This window comes from Nyctereutes procyonoides, unplaced genomic scaffold, assembly GCF_905146905.1.
Source record: "Nyctereutes procyonoides isolate TBG_1078 unplaced genomic scaffold, NYPRO_anot_genome, whole genome shotgun sequence".
NCBI classification, from domain to species: Eukaryota; Metazoa; Chordata; class Mammalia; order Carnivora; family Canidae; genus Nyctereutes; species Nyctereutes procyonoides.
Window position 1 is genome coordinate 24,754,063 of NW_026575040.1, and position 14,208 is coordinate 24,768,270.

The window sequence follows — 14,208 nt, forward strand, 5'->3', positions numbered from 1 at the left end:
TTGAATCTTCTTTAATTGGTTGTGATTTTTCTATTCCTACCCACATATTTTTCTATTCCTACCCACATCAGGCTACTGGTGTCTCTTGATGGGGATGAATTGACAGGTGGTGGAAGGTGTAGTTGAAGATTTTGGCCTAATGTCTTGGCAGCCAAATGAACTGGAAAACCAGTATCTCTGCTGAGGATGGATGGCAGGGCTTTCATTCTCAGGCCTCTTGAGAGAAAGAGCTGTCTTTTTATAACCTCTGCAGTTTATATCAAAGGCTACCAATATCTTTAATGGGGCAAGACTTTTTTTTTTTTAAGTAAACTTTAAGTGGGAAGAGGAAGCATATCTCCATATGCAGAAAAGGATCTATTTACTATGTTAGTAGGACCCCCTCAGGAAGTGAGAAATTTGTGGTCTTGAAGCAGACTCTGCTAGAAATGCAAAACTTCACATGGACCACTTGGGGCCTGGAAGATGCAAATAATGTTGCCAGAACCTACTTGCTTTTCTCTGAAAGCTCAGGATTCATATTTGTCAATGGCTTCCTTGATTCCCTGATAGGAGGCCATTTTTAGCTGTTGCCACAATGAGTTACTGCAAGAGAAAAGAGCTGTGAACATGTTCCCAGGTTACCATGAATCCTCACTTCTGAATTTTATCCCAAAAGAGGATTAAGGATTTATTTATTATTAATTAAATAATTTAAGAAAAAGGATCATCAAAATGAGTAAGAATATTGATGTAAAACAGATTATATCCATGTAAAATAGTCATGTGAAAATTTATGTATAGACTATAAAATGTTGCATTGCTTACTACTGAAGATTTTTTTTTCACAACAGAAATGCTTTAAGAGCAATTTGGAAAGTAACTTTGAAATTAGAAATCATTGTTTTCTTATTCCTCACTTAAAAGAAGGTTAACAACAACAACAACAAAAAAAACAGACAAAAATAAACAAAAAAAAAGGTTAACATTTTATCTCCTGATTGTGATTCAATGTTGGCAGATATATTGCATGCAGATATAAGTTCTGAAGTCAGTTGTCTACCAGACAGTAGTGCACCTGACTTCGGATCAGTTCTCAGTGCTGTGCAGAAAGTAGGAGTGCCTGTGGTTGGTTAGTAGCTAGATAGGTGCAACCATCTCCTCACAGTTCTAGGGAAACATCACTCAGTAAAATGATACTCTTTTCATCCTCAAAGACCTCCCCTTTACAGTCCAACTTTACATTTACAGATAGCCTTGGATACCAGTTACTGGACTGTCATTAACCATGTCTTCATTTGGGGCAGCGTTGCCACTTATTTCTCCGTTTTATTTGCAATGCACAGTAATGGCATCTTTGGCATCTTCCCAAACCAGTTTCCATTTGTTGGTAAGTTGAGTCCTACTATCTATGAAGGCCTAGTGTCGCGCTGTCATTTATTTGTCTTTGTAATTTATTTTCTGTCGGGTGGGACTAGGGATGACTAATAATCTTTTCTCTAGGAATGGATTGAATCAGGCATCTGAAGATTTTCAGGTCTGAGAAGAATTCAAAAGATTGGTCTCTACTATTCCTGCCAGATGTAGAATTATTGTGATAGTGTCTTATAGGTTCCTAACAGCCCCAATGCAATAGATTGTCCCTTTGCAAGCAAGAGGCATAGCACATATACCCTACTTGAAGGCCTGTAAAAAGTTCAGGAATAATGGAAGAGAAAGAAATCTTAGGCTCTCCCTTTTATCCCACATTATCACCATGATCACTGCCAAAGTTCACCTGTAGAACTTACCTGCACTTAGATAGGAAAGAAATGATGTGTAATTTAGAGCAGTCTAAAAATTGCTGGATATTAGTCTACAAGTGGCACAAAGAGTAGCCTCTATAGTTAGACAGCCAGGGCTCAGGTGTCAGCTCTGCCATTTAAATGCTGCGTGTACATGGAAATATTTAAATTGCACCACTCTTACTTAATATGTAACATTAATACTTTGCCAAAAGACTGCAACCACATAGAAACATGATGGTTATGAATAAGAATAAGCATATTATGAAAGAAAGACACAACTATTTTTAGGGAATTTTTTTCTTTTTTCTTTTTATTTTCTTCCTTTTTTTTTTCTTTTGGTTGCCAAATCTGAAAGTTCAGTGCGTTGACGAGAAGACTTCTATTCCTAAGAGAGCATTTTAGCACACATAATGAGACTGGAATGCCTCAATTGGAGAAAGTAGTTTGTGTGGGGACCACTCTTTCCAACTAAGCACATGCCATTCCAGGAATTAATTACTGAGCTCCAATGAGACTTCTCAAAAGTTAGATCAACATTGGGGTTTAAGAAAAAAAATTTCCTTAGTAGCCAGCAGCAAGCAGGAGTTTGGTTTTAAAATGAAGCTTATTTTCTCAGCCATGCCTGGGGGTACTAAGCTTCAGGGAGCTCAAAGAGACTTTTAACTTATTGAGTCAAATTTGTTTCTGCCCAGGCAACTGTAATCTACCATTCTTGGTGGGCAGAGTTTATCCTCCAAGCCAGAAAATGCAGACATACCAATCAGTAGTCAAGCCTTCATACCCAAAACACATTCAAATGGTATTAACACTTTAATTTTGGGAGAGGGGACCTAGGTAATTGGAGGTATTGTGGCAAATCTCTAGAAAACCAACAGGGACAGAAGTTTATTTTGGTGATATAAATAGGGTTGACATGTTCCTGTAGAATTTGCCTGTCTGCTTAACTGACCGTTATTGCTTTGTTTAAACAAACATCCCAGTATATGAGGTGTGAGTATCAAGTGAGTAAACTGGCTTCAGACTTTGGAATGAGTTTCACCACAGTATTGCACTAGCCTGTTGGATGGCTGCATCAACAGTCTGCCAGTGAGAGGAATGCTCTTTTCACAAATCCAAGAGCATCTCTGATCTCCTTGAAACCTTGAGTTCTTCAAAACTCAGTGAATGTCAGAGAGATCAGCAAGTCCCTTTGAGGCAGGTTTTCTGAGGCTGCTGCCTGAATTGTCAAGGTTGGCCTGTATTAGATAAAGCTCTCCTTTTATGGCATAGCCAGTCACCAAGACCATTGAGATTGTACCTGCACCATAGACATATATTGTGTAGTTTTGATATGGCAATTTTATTCAAGAACCTATAAGAGCAAATGTGCCTTTTAAAAATAATGGCCGCTTTGTAGTCGAGGGATCTTGAGGGTCAGTGAGAGAATTCTATTTTATGAGTGAAGCTGGACTGAGTCTAGATCAGAGAACACTGGGCTCTGATTGGCTATCTCCAAGTGATGGGGCCATGAAGCAGTTCCCAAGGGTGATAATACCACTCTTGCCTTCTCATTGCCTCTGAACATACTATATACCAGGGAAGATGCCTAGTGGTGTTCTCCGTAGGTAGCCCAAACTTCACCATTTCAAAAAAAGACCTTATGAGAATAGACAAGGAGCCTGTTCATTCAATAATTCAGCATATTTTTGTATAATTATGTATATTTTTCATTAATAATAGGAAATGCACGGCATTCTTTGACCCAGAAGTGCATCTGGCTTGTTATTCTCTTAACAACAGTGGCTTCAGTTATGCCTGTGGTGGTATTCCGATTTTTAAAGGTGGATTTATTCCCGACCCTGAGTGACCAGGTATGTGGCAGTGCTGATAAATACTTGCAGAGTTAGTTTTTGGCTCTTGGAATCATGTTCTTCTGTACCTGATTTGGAAGCACAGGAAAGTGCTAACGAACTTCCCACTGGAAACATCCATAGACCTACAATATCCCATACCATAGATGGAATTGCTCACAACTGAACATACTAGTTTTGTGAATGTTAATGAAGATAAATGTCTAGACTAAATGGGGGTACGGAGTCATGAATTACAAGTTAGGTTGGGCATTTCTAAAAGTTGACTTTTGGGGCACCTGGGTAGCTCAGTCAGCTAAGCATCTGCCTTTAGCTCAGGACCCCTCGAGTCCTGGGATAGAGCCCCACATCCAGCTCCCTGCTCAGTGGGAAGCAGGCTCCCCACTGAGCAGGGAGCCTGCTTCTCCCTCTCCGTCTGTCCCTCCCCCTGCTTATATGTGCTCTCTCTCTCTCTCTCTCTCTGTCAAATAAATAAATAAATCTTTTTAAAAAATAAAAGTTGACTTTAAAAAAAGAAGTCTACTGGTGGCATTTTGGACAACTGTTGTAAGGCAAAGGCAAACTATAAGGAAAGTTATCGACATGGGGGCAAGTAAAGAGTAGAGTAAAAGAGGGACAAGCTATGAGGTGAAGGGACTCTAAATTTTTGTAGAAGTGTAGTAGCTGATTCAAAAACATAGGGAGATGCCACCTTCTGAACAGATTAAGAAAAGGAAAAGCAACATGATGACTGGATTGAAAAACTACGAAGTTGAAAGGAAAACAGAACAGATTGTAGAAATTCTTAAAGAGCACATATTTCATGAGAAGAGTAGTAGAAACAAGACAATCTCAAGTTAGGTCTGGACCCAGACAGAGAGAAAAGGAGAGGGACACCTGTGTGGCTCAGTGGTTGAGCTTCTGCCTTTGGCTCAGGGTGTGATTCCAGGACCGGGGATTGAGTCCCACATCCGGCTCCCTGTGAGGAGCCTGCTTCTCCCTCTGCCTATGTCTCTGCCTCTCTCTCTCTCTGTGTATCTCATGAATAAATAAAATCTTTTAAAAAAAGAAGAGAAAAAGGAGAAAGAAAGGGGAGACACTCATTTGTAGTCACATCATGAGAAGGGGCAGACACTGGTGGGATGGTGACCAGACCAATGATACTGAAACGAACTGAGGCAGAATGTCCCTTACCAGGATATCCTCCACAGTCTGAGTCCAAAACATGCAAAGATTCCTTCTGATATGATTCATAGATTCCCCTGTTAGGTCTGTCCTTTTCCTTTGGCTCCATGAGCTCATTCTGAAATAAACCCAGAAAATGATGGATGAGCTGAAGGAAGGAAGATGATACTCATTTCTTCCAGTGTGTAGTCAGATCATGATTTTCTGTTTTTAATGGCTTTCTCCTGACCTCAAAGTCAGACTCCATGAGATCAGCTGAATCAGAGAACAGGGTGGCTTGCACCAAACCTTGGGTCTTTCTCTCCTCATTTCATAAGGGAAATGAAAGAAATGTTGGAAACTCACCCAAATGATGTTGAGTTCTTTAAAGAGCTGTATAAAAAAATCCAAAAGAAATCAAATCCCTGAAAATCTCATGATATACTGACCTACCACAAGAGCTGGGAATTTCTGACTCTAATTTTCTAAATTTTCTTAGTCCAGTTATTACTGACTATTGGATCTTGAGATTCTCTAAGAGGGAAACTGGGGGGATTAGGGGGATTAGAATTATAGATGGTTATACTGACTGTGTTTGGATGGTGCATGTTAGAAAATCGTTCTGTACCTATTCTTTTAAGATGGATGTAGAAGATGAACACAATAATGAAATTTGTCTTAACACTTCTTGCTCATTGAATAGTCTGTTGGTAGTAATAAAAACTGACCAGTGCCCATTGTAATCTTTTGGTTGGAAAATTCCTTGTTTTTTTTTTTTTTTTTTGTGAAACACCTCCTTTTACAATGAAGGTAAGTATTTTGTTATTGTTGATCTTTCTACTGAAAAAGCTTTCTCTTAATAAAGTGGCCCAGGGCCTGGAATCTGTCATTTGGATACATAATCTCACTCTGACTCTCCTTCCTCTACAGATCCGTCAGAGGCAAAAATCTCAAAAGAAGACAAGACCCTTACGTAGCCAAAGACCTCAGACTCGCAGGTCAAGCTCAAGAAGGTCTGGATATGCTTTTGCTCACCAAGAAGGCTATGGAGAGCTTATCACATCTGGAAGAAATATGCGAGCTAAAAATCCACCCCCAGCATCAGGGTTGGAAAAGACACCGTATAATAGTACTAGCTGGATTGAAAATTTATGTAAGAAAACCACAGACACAGTGAGCAGCTTTAGCCAGGATAAAACAGTGAAACTGTGAGTCAAGATGAATTTGAACCACATAGTTAATTTTCACTTCAGCCGAAGCTGAAATTCAGCTGGCTCAAGCATTTGTGATCAGGGGCGGGGGTGGGGGGGGCAGATTGCCTCACTTAATTTAAATCTGTGGCAGACAGCTGCCAGTGCCCCCCAAATAGGAGTGCACTCTATGGGGAAACCAGGCCAGATGGTCACTGTCTAAATTGTGATTTTTTGGATAAAGGCCACACGATACAAGCAGAGGTATTTTATCAACCTACATACCAACTAACCTAAACTTTAGAATCTTATTTATGGAGAAAAACTTGTAAATTGGCATATACGTTGAATGGATCTTCAAGTGGATAAAAGGGTGCATTCCGAAGGTAAACATCCCAGCTGTGAAAAGCATGCTTGTTGGCAGATCAACACATATATGGGAGATCAACCTTTCCCAAGATATATTTTTAAGATGTACAATGTATACCATGGTGCTTTCAGACTAAGAGCACCTTGTGGCTCTCTAGTCTTAATATCTACTACCTGTGTGTTCAGCCAGGACAACACATCACCTTTATGACCTGAAGAATAGAAAAACATGTTGGTGTTCCTCACCTTTTTTTTTTTTTTTTTTTTTTTTTTTTACTGGTCTAAAGACAAAGTAGATCAGAGCATCTTTACAGTGGAATAAACTGGGAATTTGGTCAAATGTATTCACAAAGCTCTCAGGGACATGTTCATGAAATGTCCAAGACAGGCTCTCTAGTAAGTATTCTAAACACCTTCCAATGACCTGTATAATAGCTTCAGTAGTAATTTACCCTGCATCATACAGAACCATTAATGAAAGCAGCATAGCACTGGAATTACACACTGTAATGATAACATTCCGAGTAGTGTATGGGCAAATACTTTTAGTATTTCCAAAAGTTCAAATACTTTCAAAAGTATTTCAAAAAGTTCAGATTTGAAACCTAACAAATTAATAAACTCTTCAGTTACTATTTAAATACTCAGGCTTAGGTCATTCATAGTTAGTTGCTTTTGATATTTAGCTGTCATGCTTATAATTCAAATATAAACATATGTAAAGTTCATTTTCTGGAAATGTTCCAAAGCAGATTTTCAGTCCACCTGTGAGACACCAGTGTAGTTCCTGTAAAAAGAATTCAGGCAGATTTGTATTCAGACTCCAGTTCTAATGACTTCTTCTCTCCATCACCTTGGGCAGATTATGTGCCTCCTATGAGACTCACTTTCTTCCTCTGTAAATGAGGATATACTACCTACCTCATGTGGTTGTTTGAGGATTATCAAAGCACAGATTCATAAATCATTGAAAACATAATTCTCATATGAATGGAGTGCCTTTTAACTCATCATCAGGATAACAGTAATTTGAAGAGATTGTGAAGAATTGGAATTTAATCAGTAGCAAAGGCCTTGAAGAAATGAGATTGCAAAGTAAGATATTAAAACTGGTTAGCATCCTACAGAGAAATAAAACTATCACCCTGGAGGTAAATTTTTCTATCAGAAAATATAAATAAGACATCATTATGCTTTATCAATTTTCTACAAGTCAACATGCAACTTTACAAGGTCCTTAATCTGGTCTCTGTTGAATTATTATTCAAAGGTATCTTTCCCAAGTTCAGATGTCTCTTGGGTGGGTTGGATGGGTAATAGACTAGCATGATATTAATAGATGACACAATCTTTGTTTTCTTTTTGTTGCTTTTGGTTTTGTGTGTGTGTGTGTGTGTGTGTGTTTTTGATGGGGGAGAGTGTGATTATACTTTCCTAGTCGGAGATAATTTTTCCTGAATGGGATCAAATAAGATATATGTATAAAACCCTAACACAGTGTTTTAATCATAGTAAATACTCATAGATACTCCCTTTCCCCACATGCCTGCATGGACTTACATACTAGTTTTCAGTGTCAAACTTATCTTTAGTTTCACTGCGTTTGCTTGCCTTTTGTAACATTTTTGAAAGATTTGAAAACCTTCAGTAAATGTTTTGGCACTATTGGTGTTTGATGTTGTATGACTTCTTTATTGGAAACTCACAGGGGAGATTATTTTAGTTGCAGTATAATTAACATTCAGTGTCATATTAATTTCAGCTGTACAATATAGTGATTCAACAATTCTATACATTACTCAGTGCTCATCATGAGGAGTGTACTCTTATCCCCATCACCTATTTCACCCATCCCCTCACCCACCTCCCCTCTGGTAACCATCATTTTGTCACTATAGTTAAGAGTCTGTTTTTTGGTTTGTCTCATTTTTTTCTTTGTTGGTTTATTTTATAAATTACATGTATTAGTGAAATCATATGATGTTTGTCTTTATCTGACTTATTTCACTTAACATTTTGCCCTCTAGATCCATCCATCCATGTTGTTGCAAATGGCAAGATTTCATTCTTTTTATGGCTGAATAATATTCCATTGTGTGTGTGTGTACACACACACTTATCTATTCATCTATCAATAGATATGTGGGCTAATTCCATAATTTGAGTATTATAAATAATGTAGACAAACATAGGGGTGCATGTATCTTTTCATATTAATGTTTTTATATACTTTGGGTAAATATCCAATAGTGGAATTACTGGATCATACAGTAATTCTATTTTTTATTTTTATTAAGTTTTATTTTAATTCCAGTTAAAATAACAGTTAACAGTATTATATTACTTTCAGGGGTATAATATAGTGATTCAACAATTTCACATAACACCTGGTGATCATCACAAATGCACTCCTCAATCCCCACCACCTATTTCACCTCCCCTCTGTGAACCATCAGTTTGTTCTCTTTTAGTTGAGTCAATTTTTTCATCTTTTCTTCCCTTTGCTCACTTGTTTTCTTAGAATCCACATATGAGTGAAATCATATGGTATTTGTCTTTCTCTGACTTATTTCATTAGCATTATAGATCCACCAATACTGTTGCAAGTGGCAAGATTTAATTCTTTTTATGGCTGAGTAATAGTCTATTGTGTGTGTGTGTATGTATGTATCATACCCTCTTTATCCATTCATGTACTAATGGACATTTGGGTTACTTCTATAATTAGGCTATTGTAAAAAATGCTGGTAAACACAGAGGAGTGCATGGATCCCTTTGAATTAGAGTTTTTGTATTTTTCAGGTAAATACCCAGTAGTGCAATTATTGGATTACAGAGTAGTTCTCTTTTTAAATTTTTGAGGAAACTCCATACTGTTTTCCACAGTGGCTGCACCAATTTGCATTCCCGCCAACCGTGCAAGAGGGTTCCTTTTTCTCCACATCCTCATCAAAACTTGTTTCTTGTGTTTTGATTTTAGCCTTTCTGACAGATATAAGGTGCTATCTTATTGTAGTTTTGATTTGCATTTCCCTGATAATAAGTCATTTTGATTAGTTTTATTTTTGCTGTTTTTGCAATTGCTTCAGATCTATCTAGAAAAATATTGTTACAGTTAATGTCTAACCAATTACTGTCTGTGCTCTCTTCTAGGATTTTTATGGTTCCAGGTCTCACATTGGGTCCTTGGTCCAATTTTAGTTTATTTTTGTGTATGGTGTAAGAAAGTGGTCCAGTTATATTCCTTTACGTGTAGCTGTCCAGTTTTCCCAACATAGTTTGTTAAAAAGACTACTTTTTAGTTCCCTCATTGCATAATCTTGTGATTTCTTTGGGTCTTCTTTCATTTCTTTCATTTGCATTTTATCGTTTTCGGAGTACAGGTCTTTTACCTCTTTGGCTAAGTTTATTCCTAGGTACTTTATTATATTTGGTGCAATTGCAAGTAGGACTGTTAATTTCTCTTTCTGATTCTTCATTTTTAGTACATACCAATGCAACGTTGATTTTGTATCCTATGACATTACTGAATTCATTTATCAGTTCTACCAGTTTTTAGGGTTTTCCATATATAGTATCATATTAACTGCAAATTGTGAAAGTTTTACTTCCTCTTTACCAGTTTGGGTACCTTTTCTTTTTGTTGTCTGACTGCTGTGGCTAAGACTTGCAATACTATGTTGAAAAGATGTGGTGATGGTGGATATCCTTGTCTTGTTCCTGATCTTGGGGCAAAAACCTTCAGTTTTTCACCATCAAGTATGACGTTAGCTGTGGATTTTTCGTAGATGGCCTGTATTATATTGAGGTATGTTCTCTCTAAATCTACTTTGTTAAGGTTTTTTATCATGAGTGGTCTTGTGCTTTGTCAATTGCTTTTTCTGCTTCTATTGAAATGATCATACGGTTTTTATATCCCCCTTATTGATGCAATGCATATGTATCACATTGATTTGTGGATACTGAACCACCCTTGCATCCCAGGAATAAATCCCACTTGATCAATGAATTTTTTAATATACTGTTGGATGTAGTTTGCTAATATTTTAAGGATTTTTGCATCTATGCTCATCAGAGATATTGTTGTCTAGTTCTCTTCTTTTGTAGTGTCTTTATCTGGTTTTGGAGTCAGGGTAATGCTGGCCTCACAGAATAAATTTGAAAGCTTGCTTTCCTCTCCTATTTTTTTTTGGAATAGTTTGAGAAGAACAGGTATTAATACTTCTTTAAATGTGTGATAGAATTCATCTGTGAAGCTGTCTGGTCCTGAACTTTTGCATTTTTTCTTGTTTTTTTGATTACTGATTTAATTACATTGCTGGAAATCAGTCTGTTCATATTTTCTATTTTTCCTGGTTTCAGGTTTGGGAGGTTATATATTTCTAGGAAATTATCCATTCCTTCTAGGTTGTCTAATTTGTTGACATACAATTTTTCATAATATTCTTCTATGATCCTATTTCTGTGGTGTCCACCATTAGGTCTCTTCTTTCATTTCTGATTTTAAGTTCTTTGTCTCTTTTTTTGAGTGTGGCTAAAGGTTTATCAGTTCTATTGATCTCTTCAAAGAACCACCTCCTGGTTTCACTGATCTATTGTTTTGTGGGGTTTTTTTTGTTTTTGTTTTTTTAGTTTCTATTTCTTTTAAGATTTTATTTATTTGAGGGACAGAGCAACAGCACGAGCCAGGGAGGGGTAGAGGGAGCAGGGAGCCTGACGCAGGGCGCAATCCCAGGACCCCAGCATCATGACTTGAGCTGAAGGCAGATGCTTAACTAACTGAGCCACTCAGGCAACTCATCTATTTCATTTATTTTTGCATTAATGTTTATTATTTCCTGTCTTTTCTGCTCTTGTATTTTGCTTGCTTTTCTTCTATTACCTCCCTTGGGATTAAGTTTAGGTCGTTTGAAATTTTCTTATTTCTTGAGGTAGGCCTTTCTTTCTTTCTTTCTTTCTTTCTTTCTTTCTTTCTTTCTTTCTTTCTTTCTTTCTTTCTTTCTTTCTTTTTTTTTTTTTTTGCTATATTCTTGCCTCTTAGGACTGCTTTTGCTACATCTGAAAGATTTTTAATCACTTTGTTTTCATTTTAACTTATCTCCATGTATTTTTAATTTTTTTCTTTGATTTCTTGGTTGACCCATTCATTGTTTAGTAGCATATCATTTAACCTCCATGTATTTGTGGGTTTTTTTCAGACTTTTTTTTATCATGGTTGATTTCTAGATTTATAGTGTGCAATCAGAAAAGAGGCATGGCATGACTTTGATATTTTATAGTTTGCTGAGACATATTTTGTAGCCAATCTATTTTGGAGAATGCTCCTTGTGCACTTGAGAAGAAGGTGTACTCTGTTGTTTTAGGATGGAATGTTCTGAATATATCCGTTTCATCTATCTAGTCCAATATGTCATTCGAAGTCACGGTTTCCTTGTTAATTTTGTTTGGATGATCTACTCATTGATGTAAGTGAAGTGCTTTTTTTAAATTTATTTTTTATTGGAGTTCAATTTAAGTGAAGTGCTTAAGTACCCTACTATTACTATATTACTATCAATTACTTCCTTTGTGCTATTAGGGGCTTTATGTATTTGGGTGCTCCTGTGTTGGATGCATAAATATTTACAGTTGTTATATCTTCTTGTTGGATTGTTCCCTTTATGATTATATAGTGTCCTTTGTCTCTTGTTACAGTCTTTGTTTTTAAAGTCTATTTTGTCCAGTAGAAATACTCCCTACCTCAGATTTCCTTTCACTTCCATTTTGCATTATCTTTGGGTCTGGAATGACTCTTTTGTAGGCAGCATATAGATAGATCTTGCTTTTTTAACAATTCTGTCACCTTACATCTTTTGATTGGAGTGTGTAAGCCCTTTACATTCAAAGTACTTACTTGGTTTGTACTTATTGCCATTTTACTACCTGTTTTATTTTGGTTTTTGTAGTTCTCTGTTTCCTTCTTCTCTTGCTCTCTTCTCTCAGAGTTGGCTGGTTTTTCTTAATGATATAATTGGATTCTTTTCTCTTTATTTTTTGTATATCTATTATAAGTTTTTGATTTATGGCTCCCATTTGGTTTATTTATGGTATCTTATGCCTACAGGAGTTGATATTACGTTGATGGTTGCTTAAATTAAAGTCCATTCTTTACTCCTTTCACCTCCCATGTTTGGGTATATGGTGTTACATTTGACATCCTTTTATTTCATGAATGCCTTGGCTGATTTTTATAGATATAATTAAGTTTACTGCTTCTGTGTTTCCTACTTTTCTTACTCTTACTTTTTCCTTTCTACTCACCTGTCCTCTTTAACATTTCTGGTAAGTCTGGTTTAGTGGTGAATTCCTTTAACTTCTGTTTGTGTGGGAAGCTCTTTACCTCTTCTTCCACTTTCAATGATAGCCTTGCCGGATAAAGTATTCTTGGTTGTAGATTTTTTTTCCCTGGCATTTTGAATATATCATTGCACTCCCTTGTAGCCTTCAAAGTTTCTACTGAAAAATTAGTGGAAAGCCTCATGAAGTTTCCCTTGTATGTAATGATTTTCATGTGCTGCTTTAAAATTCTTTGCAGTTGAATTGCTATGTATGTTGGTGTGGACCTCTTTGGATTGATGTTTACAGTTCTCTGTCTCTCCTGGATCTATATTTCTATTTCTTTCCCCAGATTCAGGAATTCTCAGCTGTTATTTCTGAAAATAAAATTTCCCTCTCCTCTCTCTTCTTATTCTGGGATCCCTATAGTGTGAATGTTACTGTGCTTGATGGTGTCCTGAGTTCCCTAAGTCTATTCATCTTGATTGTTTCCATTACTGTATCCTCCAGGTCATGATCCAGTCTTCTGTTTCCTGTAGTCTACTGTTCATTCCATCTACTATATTTTTAATTTCATTTATTGAGTTCTTCATCTCTGATTGGTTCTTTTTTTGTTTCTCACTGAGGTTGTTCACTCTTTTCTCAGGTCTCATGAGTATCTTTATGACCATTACTTTAAATTCTCTACTAGGCATAGGCATCTCCATTTCACTTAGGACTCTTGCTCTGATTTTGTTCCCTTCTTTCATTTGGGACATAATCCTCTGTCTCCTCATTTTGTCTGGCTGTGTCTGCTTCTTTGTGTTGGAAAGTCAGCTACACCTCCTGTTCTTAAAAGTAGTGGGCTAATGAAGAAGAGGTCCCACAATGCCCCGCAGTGTCCCCTGTTCACCAGAAGATGGCACTTCAGGGGCATCTCCTATCTATATTGTGTGTACCTTAATATGGCCTGCAATCCAGTCATCTGTGTACTGTGGTCAGGGTTTGGTCCCTGGGGTCACCTTGACTTGAGTCAACCAGGTGTTTACCAAAGATGCAGTAGCACTGAACTGCAGGGCATTTTCCCTGTGTTGTCTCCTGAGAAGCTATCACTGGTGGGTGGGGTCCGCAGTCAAACCAGATGGGTTTGTGTTGGATGGGTGTGTGTTGTTATCTTCCCCTCTCTCTGGGGAGCAGGAATTACTTTGGAATGGTGCTGGTCCCTGCGAGGGCTGCTTGCACATTACTAGGCTCATGGCACTGCTTTGGGATGGGCTTCAAGTAAGGGCATATGGAGGGGGAAAAATCTACAGGAGAATGCCAGAGTGGAGTATTCAATGTTAGCAAGGTTTGTGCAGGTTTGCTGTGGGAGGGGACTGGGAGACAAAGGTTGGATTGAGGCAGCATGTCTGCAAAACAATGTGGGGTAGGACATGCTGCTGGCAAGTTAGGTAGCATGTGTTGGTGCAGCCTTGGTTTCTTCAGGTGTCTGTGTCTAGGCTAGGGGGCAGGGGAGATAAATGGTACTTGCCAGCTCCTTTGTTCCTGGAAGTCTCCCAAGGATCCCTGTCCTTCCAAAAAATATGCTCTGAGGTT

The 14,208-nt window shown here is 37.5% G+C and overlaps 1 protein-coding gene and 1 long non-coding RNA gene across 3 annotated transcripts in view; one reads left to right on the plus strand and one right to left on the minus strand.

The window, feature by feature from the left end:
• ATP8B4 (ATPase phospholipid transporting 8B4 (putative)) overlaps window positions 1–6,028 on the plus strand; it is a 227,912-nt gene extending 221,884 nt beyond the window's left edge. Inside the window, exons 26-28 of the mRNA XM_055320253.1 lie at window positions 1,231–1,369; window positions 3,486–3,616; window positions 5,690–6,028. Coding sequence (XP_055176228.1) covers window positions 1,231–1,369; window positions 3,486–3,616; window positions 5,690–5,971 — 552 coding nt within the window. The 3' untranslated portion in view covers window positions 5,972–6,028. The remainder of the gene's footprint in view (window positions 1–1,230; window positions 1,370–3,485; window positions 3,617–5,689) is intronic.
• Window positions 1–14,208, minus strand: part of LOC129506481 (uncharacterized) — a 34,730-nt gene that overhangs the window by 4,972 nt on the left and 15,550 nt on the right. For both annotated transcript variants that reach the window (XR_008663816.1, XR_008663815.1), the window contains exon 2: window positions 4,790–4,898. This is a non-coding gene — a long non-coding RNA (uncharacterized LOC129506481). The remainder of the gene's footprint in view (window positions 1–4,789; window positions 4,899–14,208) is intronic.